This window comes from Dendrobates tinctorius, unplaced genomic scaffold (genome assembly GCF_039654945.1).
Source record: "Dendrobates tinctorius isolate UK_male_01 unplaced genomic scaffold, ASM3965494v1 ptg000058l, whole genome shotgun sequence".
NCBI lineage: Eukaryota > Metazoa > Chordata > Amphibia > Anura > Dendrobatidae > Dendrobates > Dendrobates tinctorius.
Genome location: NW_027361726.1, coordinates 233,135 through 255,360, shown reverse-complemented (window position 1 = coordinate 255,360; position 22,226 = coordinate 233,135). Strand labels below are relative to the sequence as shown.

General features: G+C 42.6%; 1 protein-coding gene across 5 annotated transcripts in view; it reads right to left on the bottom strand.

The window, feature by feature from the left end:
• The window catches only part of CRTC1 (CREB regulated transcription coactivator 1), a 239,625-nt gene that overhangs the window by 36,343 nt on the left and 181,056 nt on the right, over positions 1 to 22,226 (bottom strand). For 3 of the 5 annotated variants that reach the window (XM_073577901.1, XM_073577900.1, XM_073577904.1), the window contains one exon: positions 14,692 to 14,793. The exons of the other annotated variants lie outside the window; for them this stretch is intronic. In XM_073577901.1, the coding sequence (XP_073434002.1) occupies positions 14,692 to 14,793 (102 nt within the window). The remainder of the gene's footprint in view (positions 1 to 14,691; positions 14,794 to 22,226) is intronic. 5 annotated transcript variants of the gene reach the window in all.

Sequence of the window (22,226 nt, the reverse complement as noted above, 5' to 3'; positions counted from 1 at the left end):
CCGCAGGTCACTTTACCTGCGGTTTTACCTGCGGATTCCCGCGGAAAAACCCGCAGGTGAATCCGCAGCGTGTGCACATAGCCTAAGTGGTAAAAATGTAATTATTTTTTCTTCATTGTCCAATGGTATAATTTTCTATGGAACAGCCGTGGTGTCGTTATGCTTCCTGCACCACTAGAAGAATTCATTCAGGGAAGTATTTTGTAAAATGCAGTCACTTTGGGGGGCTTATGCTGTTCTGGCACCTCAGGGGCTCTGACAATGTGACGTCACCAACAAACAATTCCCGCAATATCTGCTCTCCAATATGGTGCTCCTTCCCTTCCGAGCTCTGCCATGCTCCCAAACAGTGATTTACCCCCACACATGGGGTGTCAGCATACTCAGGACAAATTGCACAACAACTTTTGAGGTCCAATTCCTCTCATTACTGTTTGGAAAATAAAAAAATTAAGGTTGAAATGATCATATTTGCGGAGAAAATATGATTTTCTATTTTCACGGCTCTACGTTATTAACTTCTGTGGAGCACCTGGGGGTTCAAACTGCTCACCACGTATCTAGATAAGTTCCTTGGGGAGTCTAGTTTCCAAAATGGGGTCACTTGTTTGGGGTTTCCACTTTTTAAGGCACATCAGGGACTCTCCAAAAGCAACATGGCATCCGATATCGATTCCAAATGTCAAATGGTGCTCCTTCCCTTTCATGCCCTGCCGTTCTCCCAGACAGCAGTCATCCACCACATACTGGGTATTGGCATACTCAGGAGAAATTGTAAAACAAACTTTGGGGTCAATTTTTTATTGCTACCCTTGTAAAAATAAAAAATTGAGGTTGAAAAGATCATTTTCGTGGAAAAAATATGATTTTTTTTATTTTCACGGCTCTACGTTATTAACTTCTGTGAAGCACTTGGGGGTTCAAAGTGCTCACCACACATCTAGGTAAGTTTCTTGGGGAGTCTAGTTTCCAAAATGGGATCACTTGTTGGGGGTTTCCACTGTTTAGGCACGTCAGGAGCTCTCCAAACGCACACATGATGTCCGCTGTCAATTCCAGCTAATTTTGTATTCCAAAAGTCAAATGGTGCTCCTTCCCTTCCGAGCCCTGCCGTGCGCACAAACAGTAGCTTACCATCACATATGGGGTATCAATGTACTCGGGAGAAATCGTACAACAAACTTTATTGTGCATTTTTTTCCCTTGTGAAATTGAAAAATTTGCAGTTGAAGTAAAAGTTTTGTGGGAAAAAGTAAAACGGTCTCAGAATCACCGGGATCTGTTGAAGCATTCAAGACTTATTACCTCATAAAGTGACACTGGTCAGAATTGAAAAAATTGGCCCGGTCACAAAGGCAAAAACAGGCTCTGGCACGAAAGGGTTAAAAACATAAAAAACTAATAAAATATAGAACATTTTTCAAAAGAATGAAGTTTTTTTGAAAAAATTTGTTTTGTAAAATTTCTGTAACAGGAAAATTAGCACTAACCAACAACATTGTCTATAGTTAAATTCAACCCTTCAGGGGCCAAAGTGCCCAATTTAATAAAACGGTGCGCACTCAAAATCGGATCAGAACAAAACATTCTCAGAGCCGTGATTTTCATATATGTGTGAATGGACCTATAAAACTCTACGAGTCCATGTGCCGTCCGATAATTAAAATCTGGAAGCACCTGGAGATTTCACACAAATGTGAGAATGTAGAATAAGGGATTTTACAGTTAACATTATTACTCCCAAATCACACAGAACAGATACAGAATAATATCTACATCCAGGCACTTACCGCTGACGTCTCGTCCGATTAGAGCCACTTCCCCGTTTCTTCTTCATCTAGTCAGACCTTCATATCGACATCTTCCAGCCATGACTCGTTTTGTCACAATGATCATCGCAGCACTGAAAATAATAAGGTCACGTATGTTGTATAAGCAGCGCTGTGCCCCCCCCATTAACTATAATCCCTGCCACCCAATAATATAAATTATTCAATCTGTGACTCTGCTCCATTAACTGTAAGGCTATGTGCACACGGAAAATATGCAAGGTTTTACAGTACAGGAAAAGTGAATGAGATCAACAAAGTCTCATGCACACGTTGCCTATTTTTTCTTGCAGATAATTCAAATCTGTATGTCAATTCTTGCAGCGTATTTCACCCGTACCAATGGGGGAAAATACGTAACAAAAGCATGGCAACATTAAATGTGTTTTGCGCCGCGCCCTTCCTGCCAACCCATTAGGACATGCAGAATTTTCTTCTGCAAATCTTGAACGTGTGCACATAGCCTTAGACCCTGTCCTATGTCCCCCCAATTCATTATATGTCCTTTATAGCATCATAATAAATTTGGGGGTGGGAGAAGACATAATTGGGTACTGAGCATCCTCCGCCACCTATCAATTTATTACAAGTCCCTGACAGAGTCTTCTCCCACCTTTCAGTTCATTATAAAGTGTCCTATGCACCTTATTGCCTCCTCTCCCCAACACATTTTAAGTCCCCGATAGCATCACAATGAATTGTGAGATGGGGGAGGACGCTATCAGAGGCTTAGCACCCTCCTCCACTACCCAATTCATTGCACATCTATATCTTATGTTCTTCTCCCCCTCCTCCTGTTCATAAGTCCATTATAAGTCCCCATTACTCCCATCCCAATCCTCCCACCCCATCATTGCCCTTTTAACCACCTCCATTATTGCCCTTTCCATCACCTCCGTCATTGCCTTCTCCCCTACCACCCCCATCATTGCCCTCTCCACCACGTCCATCATTTCCTCTCCACCACTCTAATCATTGTTCTCTCACCACCTCCATCATTTCACTCTCCAACACCCCATTGTTCACCCCCACTACTCCCATAATTGTCCTCTCCACCACCCCCATCATTGCCCTATCCACCACCACCATCATTGCCTTCTACCCCACACCCCCATCACCATCATTGCCTTCTACCCCACCACCCCATCATTGCCCATTCAACCTCAATCATTACCTTCACCCCCACCACCCCATCATTGCCCTCTCCACCACCTACCTAAAACATACACCACTGCTCTCCACCACACACACACAGAGCATCACTCACCTCTCTGCATGCTCCCCGGCAGCCGCAGTGCACACACACACACAGCAGCACTCACCTTACACACACAAACACACTCACACAGAGCAACACTCACCTCTCAGCACGTTTCCGCAGCATCACCGTCTGCTTCCTCTCTCTGACACAGAAGCATGCTGAATGATGACATCATCCAGCTGCGCTGCTTTGTCAGTCAGGAAGTGAGGGCAGGAAGCAGGACGGATCCCTGCTGCTCCGCTCCAATTTTCTCCTTTGGGCCCGCCGCACATAAGGGCAATCTGGCCAGGGCCCCCTGGGCTGGAGAAACTGTCCAGATTGCCCTCATTATTAGCCCCCCTCCAGGGACCCCCTCCACTTCAGGGCCCCGATGCAGCTGCACATGCAGTGTGTCCGCCCATTTCTACTTTACATCATCACAATTTTTTAAATAATTTGTTTGTTAGGATGTTATAAGGGTTAAAAGTTGACCAGCGATTTCTTATTTTTACAGTAAAATAATGTTTTTAGGGTTAACATCACATTTGAAGTGACTTTGAGGGGCCTATATGACAGAAAATACTGAAAAGTTACACCATTCTAAAAATTGTACCTGTGAGAGCTCATAACCACCCTTCAGGTGCTACATAGCAATTGATGGAATGTGGAAAGAAAAAATGAGCATTAATTTTTTTTCACAAAAATTATACTTTAGACCCCAATTTTTTTTATTTTCACAAGTGTAATAGGACAAAACGTACCCCAAAGTTTGTTGTGCAATTTCTCCCGAGTATGCAGATATCCCATATGTAGGGGAAAACTATTGTTTGGGTGTACAGGAAGCTGAGAAGAGAAATAGCGACATTTGACTTTTTGAATGCAAAATTTGCTGGAATTAGCGGACGACATGTCGCATTTGGATAGCCCCTGATGTGCCTAAAGAGTAGAAACTCCCCACATGTAACCCCATAATAGAAACTAGATCCCTCAAAAAATTTATCTAGATGTTTGCTGAGCACCTTGAACCCCCAGTTGCCTCACAGAAGTTTATAATGTTGAGTCACGAAAAATGCCACAAAAATGTTCTTTTAGCCCCATTTTTTTTTATTTTCACAAGGGTATCAGAAAAAAATAGAGCCCAGAATTTGTTGTGCAATTTCTCCTGAGTACAGCAATACCCCATATGTGGTTGAAAACTACTTTTGAGGCACAGTGCAAAGCGCAGAAGCTGCATTTTCGAGTTCAGATTTTTCTGGACTGGTTTGAGGGTGCCATATCACATTGATAGAGCCACTGATGTGCCAGAAGAACAAAAAAAATCCCCATAATTGATCCTATTTTACAAACTACACCTCTCAATGAATTGATCTATGGGTGCAATTATCATATTGACACCACAGGTGGGTCACACAACTTTATACCATTGGGCAGTGATGAAAAAATAATTACATTTTTACCACCAAAATTTTGTTTTAGCCTCAGATTTTACACTTTCACACTGGGAAATGAGTAAAAATGGCACCAAAAATTTGTCCCACAATTTCTGCTGAATGTGGGAATTCCCCAAATGTGGCTGTACAGTACTGCTTAGCCACACGGTGAGACTCGGGAGGGACTAACCGCTATTATCCTCCTCTAGCACAGATTTTGATAGAATAGTTTGCGGACTGCATACAGAGCCATTAAGCGCTAGAAGAGCAGAATCCCCACTAAAGTGACCCCATTTTGGAAATTATACCCCTTCGGGAATTTAGTGAAAATTACAAACTGCCACTGTAGTGCCACAAGTATGTTGTGGTGCCCAGTTCATGCTTCTGGAGACATGCACCTGTAAATTAGGCAGGCTGTCATTGCTACAAAAATGTCATATATGTGGACGATAAATTTGGTTTAGGCACACTGGGGCTCAGAAGGGAGGGTGCATTTGGGAGTGCAGAATTTGCAGAATTTCTTTTGGGGGTGAGGAGCTAGAGCACTTTTACAGAGACTTTGAACTACAGTAACATGGAAGACCCCTATATTTCCGTTAACAGATGATGGACCTGAGTGGGGACGTGCTTTTTTTTGTGGATTAACTTGAAACTTTTGTTGGGAACATTTTCCATAACATTTGGACCACATTTATCCAGCGCTCTAAGGTGAGCACTTCCATGTGGGTTTCCAAAAACCTCCGAGTGACGTGATTCAGCTGAAACCCCTGAGGGATCCATTTACTATAATAAAGCAGCAGAATTACTCTGGACTGCATCTGGCCTCTGTTCAGTGTTGTGGACAACCGCACTTTTATGCACGCATAAAAAGATGGACACCGCCAGATCACAGGCGGCAAGCCTGCATCCACAGTGCCTCCATCAGCCTCATTATAAGGAATCTTACGCTGTGGGTTCAGTCTGAATCATGTATTTCAGAGATTTATATGGAAACCTTAGTGAAAGAGCTTAGAGAAGAGAGGAGGATAAGCGAGAGCAGAGCCTTACTGCAATCTTTGGAAGGCAGAATGAACAAATGAACAGCAGATGAAGAATTGGTTTTATTCATTTTTTATGTTGTTCCTTGCATGATATAAATGATTAGACGACTTTATTCTTTGGGTTGGTGCAATTACTATTTGGCTGGTGTCACACACTAAAAGATGCTTTTTATTGCAAAGCATCGCCATATTTTGATAGCTATAGTTTTTCCATACTTTGGCTGACAGTCATATGAGGGCTTGTTTTTTGCGGGATGAGTGAACATTTTTATTAGTATCATTTTCGGGCACATGACATTTTTTGATCGCTTTCTACTCCCATTTTTGGGAGGCAAAATGAACATAATGCCCCGCGATGTCTCCGTCACTATGGACCGAATTGCACCGATCGTGGGCCTTGATGCAGGGTGTCAGCTCTCATCCAAAACTGACATCGGCATTTGATAGCGGCGGTGCTCAGCATCACGACCACGGCGTAAACCTAAGAAAATTAGCTTACAAAAGGAGAATGATAAGTTATCAGCAACGTCCAGTCAGATGAATGTCATGATCCATACGCTGTGTCTCATCTGACCCCACAATTGCTGTCCTCGAGGGGAAACATTTTGATCATAATGTTTGTGGAGTTCAATTTTTCTGTTGACTCAGACTAAATTAGGCATGCCGATTTCAAAATTGTGGTTAGTTTACTTCTATCACGTCAGGTTTTTACTCTACAGTTTATCTTAATGTGTTTATTCTGGGCAGGACTGAGGGCACCATTAGTGCTCTCCTATTGGTCGAGAGTGAAGTGACCTCAAGAGAGTGGAGGATGACCTTGGCGGCCAGAAACAGGTTGGTATTTGTCTAGGCTATTCACTTACACATGCGTGAGGCGAGAGGTTGTGTGCCACGCTCTATAATGAATCGTATTTCGTAAGTCTGTATACAAGGATTAGCATAATGTATTTTTTTATTTACATTTGTCAAGCAAGCCTATTTTTCATATTTCAAAGTAAAATTGGTTATCAAGATAAGTCTTGGGCCCCTCCTAAGGTGGGCAAGCAGTGTGTCTTGAGTTTACAGAAACGGATGAAGGGATCATGTAATAAAACACCATTTGGTATCCCTATGGTTCGGCGACAGCCAAAAGATTATTCCAGTGACTCGTACTTTTGTTAAGTGAAAACTTCCGGATATAACAAGTAAAATAAGTATGAAATGGAGTATCAGCTACAGTGGGGAAAATAAGTATTTGATACACTGGTGATTTTGCAAGTTTTCCCACCTACAAAGAATGGTGACGTCTGTAATTTTAATCGTAAGTACTATGAGACACAGAATCTAAAAACTAAAACCAGAAAATTAAATGACATTGTAATGAATGAAATAAGTATTTGAAAACTTACTAACCAGCAACAATTCTGGCTCTCAACAGACCTGTTAAATAAAACCTAAGAAACCCTCCTTCTCTGCTCTCATTACCTGTATTAATTGTACCTGTTTGATTTTGTTACCTGTATAAGACACCTAGTCACACATTCAATCAAAATCCAACCTCTCCACCATGGCCAAAATCAAAGAGTTGTCTAAGGACTCCAGGGACAACAGGCTGAAATGGGCTGCAGAACAATAGGCAAGTAGCTTGGTGAGCATGCAACAACTGTTGGCACAATCATTAGAAAATGGAAGAAGCACAAGATGACTGTCAATCTTCGTTGGTCTGGGGCTCCATGCAGGATATTGCCTCGTGGGGTAAGAATGGTTCTGAGAAAGGTCAATAATCAGACCAGAACTACACGGCTGGACCTGGTCAATGACCTGAAGAGAGCTGGGACCACAGTCTTAAGCATTACCATTAGAAACACACTACACCATCATGGATTAAAATCCCGCAGGGCACGCAAAGTCCTCCTGCTCACGCCAACACATGTCCAGGCCCGATTGAAGTTTGACAATGACCATTAAGATGATCTAGATGAGGCATGGGAAGAGGTCATGTGGTCAGATGAGACCAAAATAAAACTTTTTTATATCAACTTGTAGTGCAGCGGTAGCACACTGAGGCAATGACCCAACAAAGTTTCAAACAACAGTCTCTTTAATGTGTTTACGTCACAGCATTAAATGTCCAATTCACATAAACACAGCACACGATATCCTCCGGATTGCAGCTGGGTACATATCCTCTGGATTACAGTCACTAAACAAGCTAGTCCTCCTTCGGGCCCAGGACAGTATATCTCTGGTTCACCGCCGGGCACAAGATCATCCACCTCTGAGACTAGTTGCCGTGGGTGACTGCACTGGTGTGTAAGCTGTGGGTGACAGGAGTTCGCTCTGCTGGGCTTTGTGCTACTCTCACACAGGCTGTGCTCTTGCAGAGCTGTCTGCTGTACATCATGCAAACGCCACTCTGATACTGACAGGCCAATACCCTAAACTGCAGGGCTTTTACCTAGCAACCTGTGGCCTTCAGCCACATGGAACTCCCAGCCAGAAATTAAACAGACTGCAACTACAGTCCTGCGGTCTGTTTCAATACACAAACACCCAGAGCAGGTTTTTCCCTAAACTGCCTTAGACAACTAGCATGTCCAAGACATATAATTACTTTAGTCTGTATTGCAACCACAGCTACGCCTGTGACTGCAATGCCCTCTCATAGCCTCAATGTGCCTCTGTGAGCATCCTGGGGGAAACATACAGCAACCCCTACAGGTAACACCAGTCACTGCCTCACAAGCTCCCCTCGCTGGGTTTGGATGAAGAAGGATCAGTACAACCCCAAGAACACCGTCCCAACCATGAAGCCTGGTGGGGGTGAACGTCATAAAATAGAAAGATCTGTGTGGAGGAGTGGGCCAAAATCCCTGCTGCAGTGTGTGCAAACTTGATCAAGAACTACAGGAAATGTCTGACCTCTGTAATTGCAAACTAAGGTTTCTGTACCAAGCAGCAGTGTATACAGACATTACAGCACAGAATCACAGCTGATTCCTTTTGTGAGGTAAAATATTATTAAAAAACAGGCAGTGAAATGTTTTACCTCACAGAAAGAGTCAGCTGTAATCCTGCGCTGTAATGTCTGTATACTTTCTTGTGTCCTCCCCTGCCCAGCAGCTGTGGTATGATCAGATCATGTTCCTGTAATGTCAGACACAGCCGTTACACAGTACACAGCAGGGGCTCATTTATAAGATTATCTCAGCACAGGAACATTATTACAGGAACATTCATTTGTGGAGTGTATTATTTTTCCAAATATATGTTGATTAAAATATACTTTTTTTCGTAGAAAAGCCCCTTTAATTTAATTCCTCGCTGAATTAGAAAACGTTTTTTAAATCCATAGCATGTCAAGTCTTTCAGCATGTTTGCAGAGTTTTTTCACTCTCATTGCTTTCTGTGAGTCAAAAAATGCTGCAACAACGCTGAAAGACTTGACATGCTGCAGATTTTAAAAAAAAATGCAGCAGTTTTCTAATTCAGCTAGGAGTAAAAGAAAACAAGAATGTGCATTAGATTTCTGAAATTCCTGTAAAAAGCAGCTTTAAATTTGCATTAAAAAACGCCACTTGTGAACATAGCCTTAACGTTATGTTCACATAGGACAAAGTTGCTGTGAAATTTCTGTAGTGGCAATATCCGTGCACACCCAATCAGGTTTTTGATGCAGGTGTTAGAAGGGTAGTGTCTGTCCTTCCTCCTTATGATTTTGGCTAAAAAAATGAGTAGTGATAGCACATAGTGCATTTGTTCTAAACTTCACCCAAAATGGTGCCCAATGATAGCAAGATTTTGGCTCAATAATTTTTATAAGGTTTTAAAAATTTTTCAAGGCAACATGATTTTGAAACCAAATTGTGAGACCTCTGAGCATCACATTGGGACAATGTTATGGACGTATGCAGCAAGATGCAGAATGTGCAATCACCGTCATAGGACAGTATCAGGCGGTTTTTTTTTTTTTTTTTTTAACAACTGCCTTTAAGGGCATGTCACACTAAGCGATATTGCTAGCAATATCGCTATAACTAGTGACGTTATAGCGATATTGCTAGCGATATCTCTGTGTCTGATACTTACCTCTGACCGCTCCCCCGCTGGTTATCGCTGATCGCGCGAGAACGTCCTGGACTGTTTCTCGTCGTCAGCTTCCTGCGGCGCTTCCTGCTGTGACGACGAGCGACGCGTGGACGCGGGCGGGAGGACGCAGGATCGCCTGGTGTGACAGGTAAGTAGCGACCCCCGTCCCCAGCGATGTCGCTAGTGAGATCTGCCTATGTGGCAGCTCACTAGCAACCACTTAGCGATGTACCAGCGATCCTGACCGCGTCATATCGCTGATATCGCTGGTACATCGCTAAGTGTGACAGTACCTTTAGAGTAGAACTATTTTATTACCCAAGGTCACACGACCAATGAATGCTAATGCAGTGTGCCATTACTGTAAGACCACACAGTGCAGTTTTGATGCATCAAACATGGTGTAGACAGTGCGCTTTTTAACATCATAAAAAAACAGATGGTGGAGAAAGGTTGAACTTGATGGAACTAGGTCTTTTTTTTCAACCTAAGTGACGCAACTTAATCAGTGTGAAACAATGGTGGAAATAACCGTTAAATGAAATGCAATACAAAAAAACAAACCCGCGCCTGTCAAAGCCATGCTTGTTTGTGCAAAAACTGCAAGCAGCATCTTTTTTACATTAAACCTGCACTATAAAGCCATGGTCTTACCCTTAGGATCACTGCATAATAGTTATGAAATAATATAGGTAACTTCTGAAATACTTATGGCCTTGATTCATTAAGGTGAGTACGCCAGAATTCTTCTGTAAAACACATTACTAATTCGCATATTTTTGCGGCACTCACAAGTTGCCCAAAAGTAAAGTGAATTTTAGCATTTACATAGCGTGTGCAGGATGGGAAATAACATCACACCACTTTATTGGCATAACTTCTGGCAGCAGTGCAGGCCAGTTAAGAGAAGAACCTAATTCATTATGTAGCGTGCATTAAGTGCATCAAACTTCAGCGAGCCCATTCATTAACGCCTTTCTGACATCGAGCGTAATAGTACGCCGATGTCGGACACCCTACCTTTGATGTGGGCTCCAGCGGTGAGCCCACATGTAATCCTGCACATGTCAGCTGTTTTGAACAGCTGACATATGCCGCTAACAGCCGCGGGAATCGCGATCCTCCCGCAGCTGTTAACCTGTTAAATGCCGCTGTCAAACTCTGACAGCGGCATATAACATGCGCTTCCGGCAAGTGCGCCAGAAATCTCGCCCACTGGCGCCCGTGTCATATGACCACAGGTTGCCGACGGGTTGGCATGACAACCAGATGTCTCTAGCAGGCCTCTATGATTGTCACTGCCGGATTGCTATGAGCATTTCTGCTACATACAGGCAATCTGTGATTATCGCCTGTATGTAGCAGAGCTGATCAGACAACTGCAGCTTCTAGTCAGTCACCCATGGAAACTATTGAAGCATACCAAAAGTAAAAAAAAAAAAAAAACAACTTTAAAATATAAAAAAAAATGTAAAAAATAAAAAAGTTCAAACCACCCCCATTTTGCCTTATTCAACCTTTCAAAATAAAACAATAAAAAAAAAAAAATCAAACATACACATACCGTATATACTCGAGTATAAGCCGACATTTTCAGCCCATTTTTTTTTAGGCTGAAAGTGCCCCTCTCGTCTTATAGTTGAGTCATTGTCCCAGGGGTCGGCGGGGGGAGCACGGCTGTCAGATCATACTCACCTCCACCTGGCACGGTCTCCGCAGTCCATGCTTCGCCGATGGTCTCCAGCGCCGCAGTTTTCCCTGGGTTCAGCTGTCACGTGGTACCGCTCATTAAATGAGCAGTACCACGTGACCGCTGGACACTGGAACGATCTCCCGGCGCCGGAGACCATTGGAGAAGCAGGGACTGCAGAGACTGTTCCAGGAGGGGGCGAGTACTACGGGGAGGACTGTGTGAGCCATGGGATATTCACCTGTCCCCGTTCCACCGCCGCGCCAATCTGTCTTCTATGTCCTCTGGCTGTGATGTTCAGGTTAGAGGGCGCGATGACGTGGTTAGTCCCTCTGCCTCAACAGTCACTGCCAAGACCCGAAAGTCAGAGCGGCGGTGGAATGGGGACAGGTGAATATCGCAGGTGCCAGAGCCCTGAGCCGGCGGCGATACCGGCACCTGCCCCATAGCGCGCTGTCCCCGCCTGCTCAGGACACCGGCACCTGGCCCCCAGAGATGAGAGGTTAGAATGTAATTTTTCTTTTCATCGTATGGAGCATCTTACGGGGCCATTAACCTATATGGAGCATTATATGGGGCATATTATTCTATGGAGCATCTTATGGGGCCATCAACCTTTATGGAGCAGCATATTGGGCATATTATTCTATGGAGCATCTTATGGGGCCATTATTAACCTTTGTGCAGCATTATATGCAGCATTTTTTTGTATGGAGCATCTTATGGGGCCCATCATGAACTGTATGGAGCATTATATGGGGCTCCTGATTCAATATGGATATTCACAAACATTTAACCTACTGAGCTCGCAATTAATTTTACTTTTATTGGCATTTATTTTTATTTTTGAAATTTACCAGTAGCTGCTGCATTTTGCACCCTAGGCTTATACTCAAGTCAATAAGTTTTCCCAGTTTTTTGTGACAAAATTAGGGGCCTCAACTTATACTCGGGTCAGATTATACTCGAGTATATACAGTATTTTGTATTGCAGCGTTCATAATCGCCCGATCAATATAAAAAAAAATTAACCTGATCGCTAAACGGCGTAACGAGAAAATTCAAAATGCCAGAATTACATTCTTTTGGTCACTGCAACATTGCATTAAAATGCAATAACGGGTGATGAATATATCGTATCTGCGGCAAAATGGTATCTTTAAAAACGTCAGCTTGGCGCACAAAAAATAAGTCCTTACCAAACCCCAGATCACAAAAAATGGAGAAAAATGGAGACACTACGGGTATCGGAAAATGGCACAATTTTTTTTTTAACAAACTTTGGAATAACCAAATCACCACTTCGATAAAAAAGAACCTGCAGTTGTCCTCAAAAGTTTACATACCCCAACATCATTTTTGCTTTCTTGGCCATTTTTCAGAGAATATGAAAGCTATCACAAAAACTTTTTCTCCACTCATGGTTAGTGATTGCGTGAAGCCATTTATTGTCAAACTACTGTGTTTTCTCTTTTTAAACCATAATGATAACCCACAACATCCAAATGACCCTGATTAAAAGTTTACATACCACATTTCTTAATACCGTGTATTGCCCCCTCTAACATCAATGACAGCTTGAAGTCTTTTGTGGTAGTTGGGGATGAGGTTTTTTATTCTCTCAGATGGTAAAGCTGCCCACTCTTCTTGGCAAAAGGCCTCCAGTTCCTATAAATTCCTGGGCTGTCTAGCATGAACTGCGTCCTTGAGATCTCCCCAGAGTGGCTCAATGATATTGAGGTAAGGAGACTGAGATGGCCACTCCAAAACCTTCACTTTGCTCTGCTGTAGCCAATGTAGTCGACTTAGCCTTATGTTTTGGATCGTTGTCATGTTGGAACGTACTTGGACGTTCCATGCACAGTTTCCAGGCTGCCTTCAGTATTTGCTGATAACATGCTGCATTCATCTTTCCTTCAACTTTGACCAAGTTTCCTGTGCCTTTGTAGCTCACACATCCCCAAAACATCATTCATATTCTCTGAAAAAAGGCCATTAAAGCAGAAGTATGTAAACTTTTGAGCACAACTGTATACATGTTTGGTGTCTGTGAACTCATAATGGCAGGTCAGTTTTAGAATTTAGTGAACATACTAAAAAAAAAGCAAACAAAAAAAAATCGTGGAATTACACTTTTTTTTGCAATTTCACAGCACTTGAAGTTTTTTTTCTCAATTTCCAGTACACAATATGTTAAAAACAATGGTGTTGATCAAAAGTACAACTCGTCCCACAAAAAACAAGACCTCACATGGCCATATTGCCAAAAAAATAAAAGAGTTACGGCTCTGGGAAGAAGGGGAGCAAAAAACGAAAATTAAAAAACGAAAATACCTCCGTCCATGAAGGGGTTAAGACTGGTGTGCTCAACACCACTCATAATGAATCGTCCACTTTCTGTTTGGGAGCAGCCTGCAATCCCTGTAGCATTATGTTGTGATGTGGACAGAAGTTGACAGATGTGATGTGGACAGAGTCCTCGCGTCTGATACCCATACAAACAGGTCCAAAAATGTACGAGGCAGCTGATACACACAGAGGGCTCAGGAGGAGGCTGCCTGAACACTAAAGACCCCCATACACAGATAAAAGTGAGCCAAACCCACTAATCTTTGGTGGGGAAAGCCTACTATCTATTGTGTATGCCAGAACACATAAAAAATGGGCAGTTGGAATCCAAACACCTCATCCTTCTGCTCTATGGGGAGTAATTCTGGAGGCAGAAGCCCAGCACGTCTGCATATGATGGACTCTGGAGAGAGAGTAGTCATCCAAAGGATAGTTCAACCAAGGTTAATTTAACCAAGCGCTATCTTATGTGTAAGGTTAACGTAACCATTTAAGCAAAGTCTGTGTATTTACTCTTGAGAGGATCTGCTTAATCCTTTACAATCAGATTCATACTCCTTTTGCTGGGCTGTATAGCATACATGGATAATATATGGAACTTATATGAAGGTTGTATCAGTCACCTCTGTAGAGAAAAATGCAGAAACAGTCCTTTAGTATAGAGGTTAGTATCACTTTCAATTTATTAGTCTGTGTCTATTCTACAAAGGTAAAAAAAAATTTTTGCTAATCATCTGCTGAAAATCAGGACTGTGTAGACAAATGTGTGTTTTTACTGTTTTGTCCATACCCTTCAAACGTCAAATAACTTGTATTTTTTTTCTTCGATAAAATTAATTTGCATAGATCTCCCAAAGGACTGATTGAAGACCATGTAGTAGAGCAACAGGTGACACCTCAACAAAACACAATCTAATTATGATACTATGCAACAAGATGGTACATTAGAATATCACGAAAATACATAACAGGAACAGTGATAGACCATGGGGCAGCGATGGTGAGACTGAAAGCCTACAACAATTCAAGGCACAGTTTCCCTTACTTGAGGGGAGCTGCCTGGAGAAAAACCTTGATTGGAGCCAGGAGAAGTGGGAGACTGGTTGGCTGGGGACCCAGCATTACTGCGGTACTGCTGGAGAGAGGCCTATAGAACAACACAGAATTAAATACCACTGGCAGTTTACATTTGAAAAGGTCCTCTGGGCAGTTATTTGGCGTGATATTTAGTTAAGTACATTTAAAATAATTGGTAACTCATATAGAAGTACAGCAGCACTGTTTTAATACATTTATCAGTTTCTTCCATATTTGTTGCAAGTAAAATCTTGATTTTTTTATGTATTCAGACATTTAACAGTACCCTCCAGTGCAAAAAATAAAACTAGGTCTTCCAGCTCATAGATCTGCAAGTACAATACCTTTTGTGAAGTGTTTGTGCTGCTTTTCCAGATTCGCTTATAAGAAAATAACCTAGGTCCAGTGAAGCTGCAGCCCAGTGTCTGGTCACTGTTTATTCAAGCCAGCTAGCTCACATTTCATTTCCCCTCCTCTGCTCAAGAGAAGGAGGACTTACTAGCAAGTTCCCTCTAGAGCAGAGCCGGGCAAAGTGTGCCTCATGGGCTACACCCGGCACTCTGGAGATTCACACAGACTGAGACACCTGAAGGGCCCACATGACCTCTGCCGTTCGACCACAGCTACCCGCTGTCACCGTTACCCGAATTTCAGGATGCAGATGCAGTTAATACAATGGTGGAGGAAGGGACACAATCAGGGAGTGCAAGTATGCCAGCAGACCAGCAGACGCGATGAAGTCACTTTATCGCGTCTGAGGTAAGACAGCCAGGGAGCTAGGTGAATGTGTTTTTTTTCATACGAGTATGGGATGTTTGCATATATATAGGAAGCTATAGGGGGGGCTCATATTGAATATAGGATATTTGGGAGATCATACTGTATATAGGGGGCTATGTGAGGGTTTACCGCATTTAGGCTATGTACCCATGTATGCAGAAAATTCCTGACAAAAAAATGGACTCCTTCCCAGAAAACACGCGTTTCTTTTCCGCGTGTTTTTGCAGTGATTTATGTGCATTTTTTATGCGTTTTTTTCCGGAGCATCCCCAGTCTCATAGAATATGGTTAGAAATGCGGATTTGTGCACAATATTAATGAGCATGCTGTGTTTTTTACCGCAATGCGCTTTTTTTTCGCGGAAAAAAATGCATCAATATGCACAAAAAGTGCGGAATTCATTCAAATGAATGGGATGCTTCTTGTAAGCGTTTTTAAAGCGTTTTTGCCGGTAAGAACGCTTAAAAAAATGTGAAAAAACAGCTTACGTGTGCACACACCCTTAGAGGGCTATGTGCAGGTTAATACTATACAGAAAAACTATGAGGGGGCTCAATGAATACAGAATATTTGGGTGCATACTGTATACAGGGGCTGTGGGGGCTCATTGTATTTAGGGGGCTATATGTAGGTTACTACTGTATATACGGGCTGATACTGCATATCTGGGGATATTCGGGGGCTCATACTATATATAGAGAGGCTATGCGTGGCCCATACTGTATTTTGGAGGTTATGCAAGGCTCATACTGTACATTGGAGGCTATGCAAGACTCAATGTACATTGGAGGGTATAAAAGGCTCATACTGTACATAGGAGACTATGTGGAGGCTCATACTGTATATAGGGGCTATGTGAAAGCTCATATTGAATACAGAGGTGTTATGTGGGGACTTAAAATGTATAATGGGAGCTTTGTGGTGGTTCATACTGTATACAAGGCTATGTGGGGCCTTATACTGTATACAGGTCCTACATAGAGCTATCACACTGTATATATAGAGGCCATTTTTTACAAATATGCTAGATTTTTTTTATACACAACTTTAGTTTAGTTGTGGTAATCACGATTGTGAAATTTATCTTGGCAGTGAAAGGGTTAAAGAGGACCTATTAGTGCTCCTTATCCAATTGCTTTGGTAAATAATTGCATATCCTATAATAGAACAATTCCGGGACAGCCTTACACTGAAAACTGCATTGCTCTGTTTCCACTGTAATTCCTATTCTACATGAATATTAATTAACAACTGACTTTTATGCAATCGTGAAAGTAAAAAAAAAAAAAAAAAAAAAAAAAAAAAAGGGATCCAAAATCTTTTTGCGAGATCTGTCCTCTACTTTAAAAAATGTTTTTATTCTCATGCAAAAAGTACATTGTTTGCTAGCTTGTAGATATTTGTATCAAAGCACTACTGCTTTTCAGGACCACAACACTAATGGATGATTGGACCGCCACTGATTAATATTTAAGGCCTAACCCGAGTCGTTTAACAAAGTTAAAGGGAATCTGTCAGCTGTTTTGGCTGCTATAAGATGCAGCTACCGCCTTTCAGGGCTTATCTTTAAGGTACAGAATGTTGTAGACAATAAAAATATGTTTTATTATAACTTCTATTATACTCACCCTGGGGTTGTCCCAGGTCCGGTGCCTCCCATTTTCTTGCGATGATGCCCTCCTGCTTGCTTCCTGCCTTCCCGGCATCGTGCTCCTGTGCAGGCGTATTTCTGTGCCCTATTGAGGGCAGAGGAAAGTACTGCAGTGAGCAGGCGCTAGGCCTCTGACCTTTCCCAGCGCCTGCGTATTGCAGCGCCTGCACAGTAGCACGGATGCTGGGGAGCAATGAAGCAATAGGAGGGCAGCATCGCAAGAAGATGAGAGTCACCGGACCCGGACCTGCGACACCCATCGGACCGGACCCCCCCTTCCCCCGGTGAGTATAATAAAAGTTATAATAAAAAAATGTTATCTTTAAGGTCGGACCGGGGGCTTATCTACAGCATTATAGAATGCTGTAGATAAGCTCTAAAAGGCAGTGGCCGTATCTTATAGCGGCCAAAACTGCAGACAGGTTCGCTTTAAGGATTCTGGACTGCCCATAGACAATAAACACCCAGGCAGTCCACACATTTACTATGCACTAATGCAGTCTAAACGGCTTGCACAAGACTGTGCTTCTGTGGGAGTGGGGAGCCGGCTGTCAGACACAGCCAGACTTCCCAGAGAGAAGATATATATGGCTTCTTAATATCTATATATACAATGCTGAACCAGCGCTTGTGTATATAGATTAAGTAGCACTGACAGTGTTTCTTCCTCTGGACCAATGACCATGTGATCACTGGGTGCAGTGACGTAGCAGAAGCACCTGAATCCTAAGAGAAACAGCTCTGCTATGCAGGTCAGGATACCAAGAAAAAATGTCTGAAAAAACAATTCCATCACTTGTTAGTGGTAGGGCTTCCCCGCTCAGTCTCAGAACGTGGCCAGTGTTCACATGAATAAATCACATACAAAATACATCCTTATCTCAATACCAGGCTACAATACCAATGCACTAGCAGGTTGCAACAGTCCCCATGATAAAAGTAGGGTCAGCACAGGGGCCAAATAGTGATGAAACAACCACTCACAAACCTATCACTATTATATATGCATACAGATGAGGCTAGCATAGTGCGCCAGTCACACATGTATGTGTGATGCACAGTCTAGTCAATGAGCATGCAAACATAGATGATTGGGTCCGGCATCAGTACAAAACAATCAATTTACTTAAAGGGCGGAAAGACAGAAAGTGGGCTAGGCATTGCTGCTTACAAAATGTACTCTACGTGATAATGTAAGCAGCAATGCGTAGCCCACTTCTCTCTTTGTACACATTGGATTTTTATGCATTTTACCGTAAGTAAATTGAATGTTTTATCCCGATACCGGACTCAATCATCTATATTAGGAGGTTGAAAACTGACATGTATTTCCTATTTCTGCTTCACATTTTCCCCAGATATCAGCAAAAAAAATATATAGCCCCATGTATCACTAACAAAGTGGCATCAATTCTTTGAATATCCAAATGAAAATATTTTCAGACTTGGCAAAAGTGCATGTACAAGAAAGTCTGAAAATGTGCCTTGTCAGGAGGGCGAAAATGGCCCAGTTCTTAGCTGCTTAAAACTAAAAAGTCACGAAACAATCACTGACCTCAGGGAGACCAGTCAACGAAAACACTCATTTAAGAGTCTCAAAGAGGAAGATCTGGCTAGTCCCGTGTTTGAGACTCTTAAATAAGGCTCCACGGACTTTATTTGCATATTCGTATTTCCCAGGGAGCAATGCACCTAGGATTTCACTGATTGAGCGCCTTTGCCGGCTGCCACAGTGTTTTCTTTGACTGGTCTCCCTGAGGTCAGTGATTGTTTCGTGATGTTGGTCTACTAGGCATTGCTTCCACCTAGCCAGAATCCTACTCCACACTGATGAGGGGCAACACCCCGAAACAGCTGTCTGTGGATGGATACCTGGCCTTGATATTTCCCTTGTCATATCGTAAACTCGTAAAGAGCTGGATATTGACTTAAAGGGCCACTTAATATGGTGGTAATAGTGGTTTCCGAAAGGAGCCACTCCTTGGCTGGGTCCTTCCCTGGAGGAAGATCTGGCTAGTCTCGTGTTTGAGAATTTAAATGAGGCTCCATGGACTTTATTTGCATAAAACTAAAAAGTCAAAGAAAATAATAAAAATACAGAAAACTCTATATTCAATAAAACCTACTGAAGAAGTTGTTCTAAAATCATGCATGTATGTTTATGTTCACTGTGGACATAACATGACAAAAGCTAAAAACAGATAGTAAGAAAAATAGGATTATGGTAAATAGTGTGCTTAGTTCTAACAAATAAACTCGTGTAGACTTTAAACCAAACTGTACGGCCAACTTGAGTTTACCAAAGACATCCACAGAAATTATTAAACAAAAGAAAAAAAATCAGGGCCAGTGGTAAATATTGACATATATAAATTTTTAGCCTTTCCCGCACCCCCCTTTTTCTTGAATGGCTTTACAGGAGGCCAGAAAAGGGAAGATAGGTTGACAGCAAGTAGATTGAAAGGTATACTGAATGGTTTGGACACATCAAAAGTGCAACAGGTGCCTGTGCTTAGTTTAAGAAGTAATTTTGTGCAAACAGACTCCCTTTACAATTCACATACACTTTTAGTAGGACAAAGGAAACATCACATATCGAGGAACAACAATCCCTTTTGTTTCTTGTCTTGCCATGTTTTATACTGAACCCTTTTTATCATATGAATCCCACAGCAGATGTTTTATCAAAGGAAAGTACATTAATACAGTCATGGCCAATATTATTGCACCCTTAAATATTGAGTACATCATGGAAAATAAGTGTTAAAAACCTGGAACGAAAAAAAAAGATACAATATTGAAAACAAGGACAAAGCACCATCAAGGGCACCAACAGTTCAGTTTTCATAAAATAAGACTAAAGTCTCTTTCATACATCAGTTTTTGATATTCCCTGACACCAATCCAGATGGGAAGAATTATTTATATTGTTTCACACCAACCCTTTCCTTTCACATATCAAGTGGTACGGTTGCTATATAGATGACCTCCTCCTGATATGGGATGGCACCAGAGAAATGGCAGTTAATTTGGTTAAATATTTGAATAATTACTTGAACTATTTACATTCATAACATTCAGGAAACACAAATAGATTTTTTTGACATTTCTGTAATCAACGCTCCTATGTGTGTCTCTTACAGAAAAAGTTCAGCAACCAATTCTATTTTACTAGCAGCCTTATGTCCCCCTAAAAAAATGATTAAAAATATCTCTATTGTTGAATTAATACATACAAAAAGGAATACAACATCAGATATTATATTACAATTAGATTAGATTCCAACATTAATTTATAATAAATGTTCCTTTTCCCATATCCTTTAATTTTGTGGACTAATTGTTAGCAAAAAAAAAAAAGTATGAGGCTGTGTGTCCACGTTGCGTTTTTTTTTTAAGCGTTTTTGAAGCGTTTGTGCCGGATCAGACGCTTCAGAAACGTTTAAAATAAGCTTCCCATTCAATTTAATGTATTTTTGTGCCAATGCATGCGTTTTTTTCCACTCAGAAAATGCTTAGCGGCTAAGAACGCAGCATGCTCATTCTTTTCCGCATAGGTCCGCGTTTTCAGCTGTTTCCAATGTTCCCAGAAAACGCGTGGAAAAAAACGCATCAAAAACTGAGTATTATCTGACAAAATTGCAGGGGTGTCAATACTTTTGGCCACAACTGTACATAAACAGATCTTTAGAAAAAGTATTTCTAAATTTCATTTATGACATGTAAATGAGGGCGTTGACTAGTCGAGGGGGCGTTAGAGACCCCAGACAAGTTGGCCCACTTAGCATGTTATCATGCCCCTGTGGGCGTGATAACAATTCGCAAGCGTCGGTGACATTGCAACTGCTATACTTACCTTGCATGCATGCACACAGCTTCTTCAACGCTCATCAGTGATCCTCTGCAGCCTGGTGTTCGCATCCTGGCCTCAAAGGGGCGCACTGCGCATTACCGAAGTCCAGCTGGTGTGCTGCAAATGCCACTGTCTCGGCTTGTGGGTCCGCATCAATAGTCAAGGAGCCGACCCATGACGTACCCAATACATATGTCAGTAAGGGGATAAATTGGCCAGCAATAAGTATAGATTGTAAACAAATTGAACATCTTTAGGTGGAGCTCTGGCTATGTAGGGGGCAGGAGTTCTGAGCTCCTACTCTGACATCCTAAAAGCGACCCACAAAGCCTACAGGAGGTTCATCTAACCAGCCCTTCCTGGTCCAGATACGTTTCTTAGCATGCTTGGATCAATTTGACTCCAAAAGCAAGCTTTTTGACCAAAGAAAAAGTAAGATACCGCTTATTAGAGGTGACGGTGGAATCTGTGCAGGATTGGCGGAGGAATACCACCTGCCACTGTCGGCTTCCTGAGAAGCAGATCTGAGGATAAATGCAAGTGCTATCCACCGGGAGAACTACCGAGATTGCCCTTCCCAGCATAAAGGTACCCACAGCTATCGTCTAAATAAAGCGAGGAACACCGAGGATCCTGCCCGCTGAACCCAGCGGGTCTGCAGCGTGTCGGATGGCACTCTCATCAGCAGCGTGAGGAGAAAAGTAGTTCCGGCAACGTCACAAGTGCCGCTCTGTAGCAGGCCCCGGCTTCGGAGTAACAGCGGTTCTTGGGGACTTTCCTCATCACTTCCCGCGTCCACCCTCAGCACATCACCCCAGGACCTACGGGGAGAATCGTACGAGGCCCCTACATCCAACGGCACAGAGGCACAAGAGCACCTTCAACGCGCCGGAGCAGCCCATCCAGGACAGCGTACCAGGAATCCCGCGGCCGGAGGTACACGAGTGCGGTGTCCAGTTTACCGGAGCTGATGGGTCTCACCGGGAATCAGCGGGCAGCTCACAAGAGACTCCGTATATGTTATTGGCGCTGCGGGGACCTCCTTCTAATTTGCAGTAACGGGCGGGAGGTCCGGTGACTAGCTAATTCAGAGGGGCTGCACAGACAGGAATCAGGGCTGTGTGGCTGCACTTCTGCTACATTGTTCTCCCAGCTCCCAGACAGGAGGCAACAGAAGTGTCCCTGGCTGCCTGGGCGAGGGACCGGGGAGATAATTTAT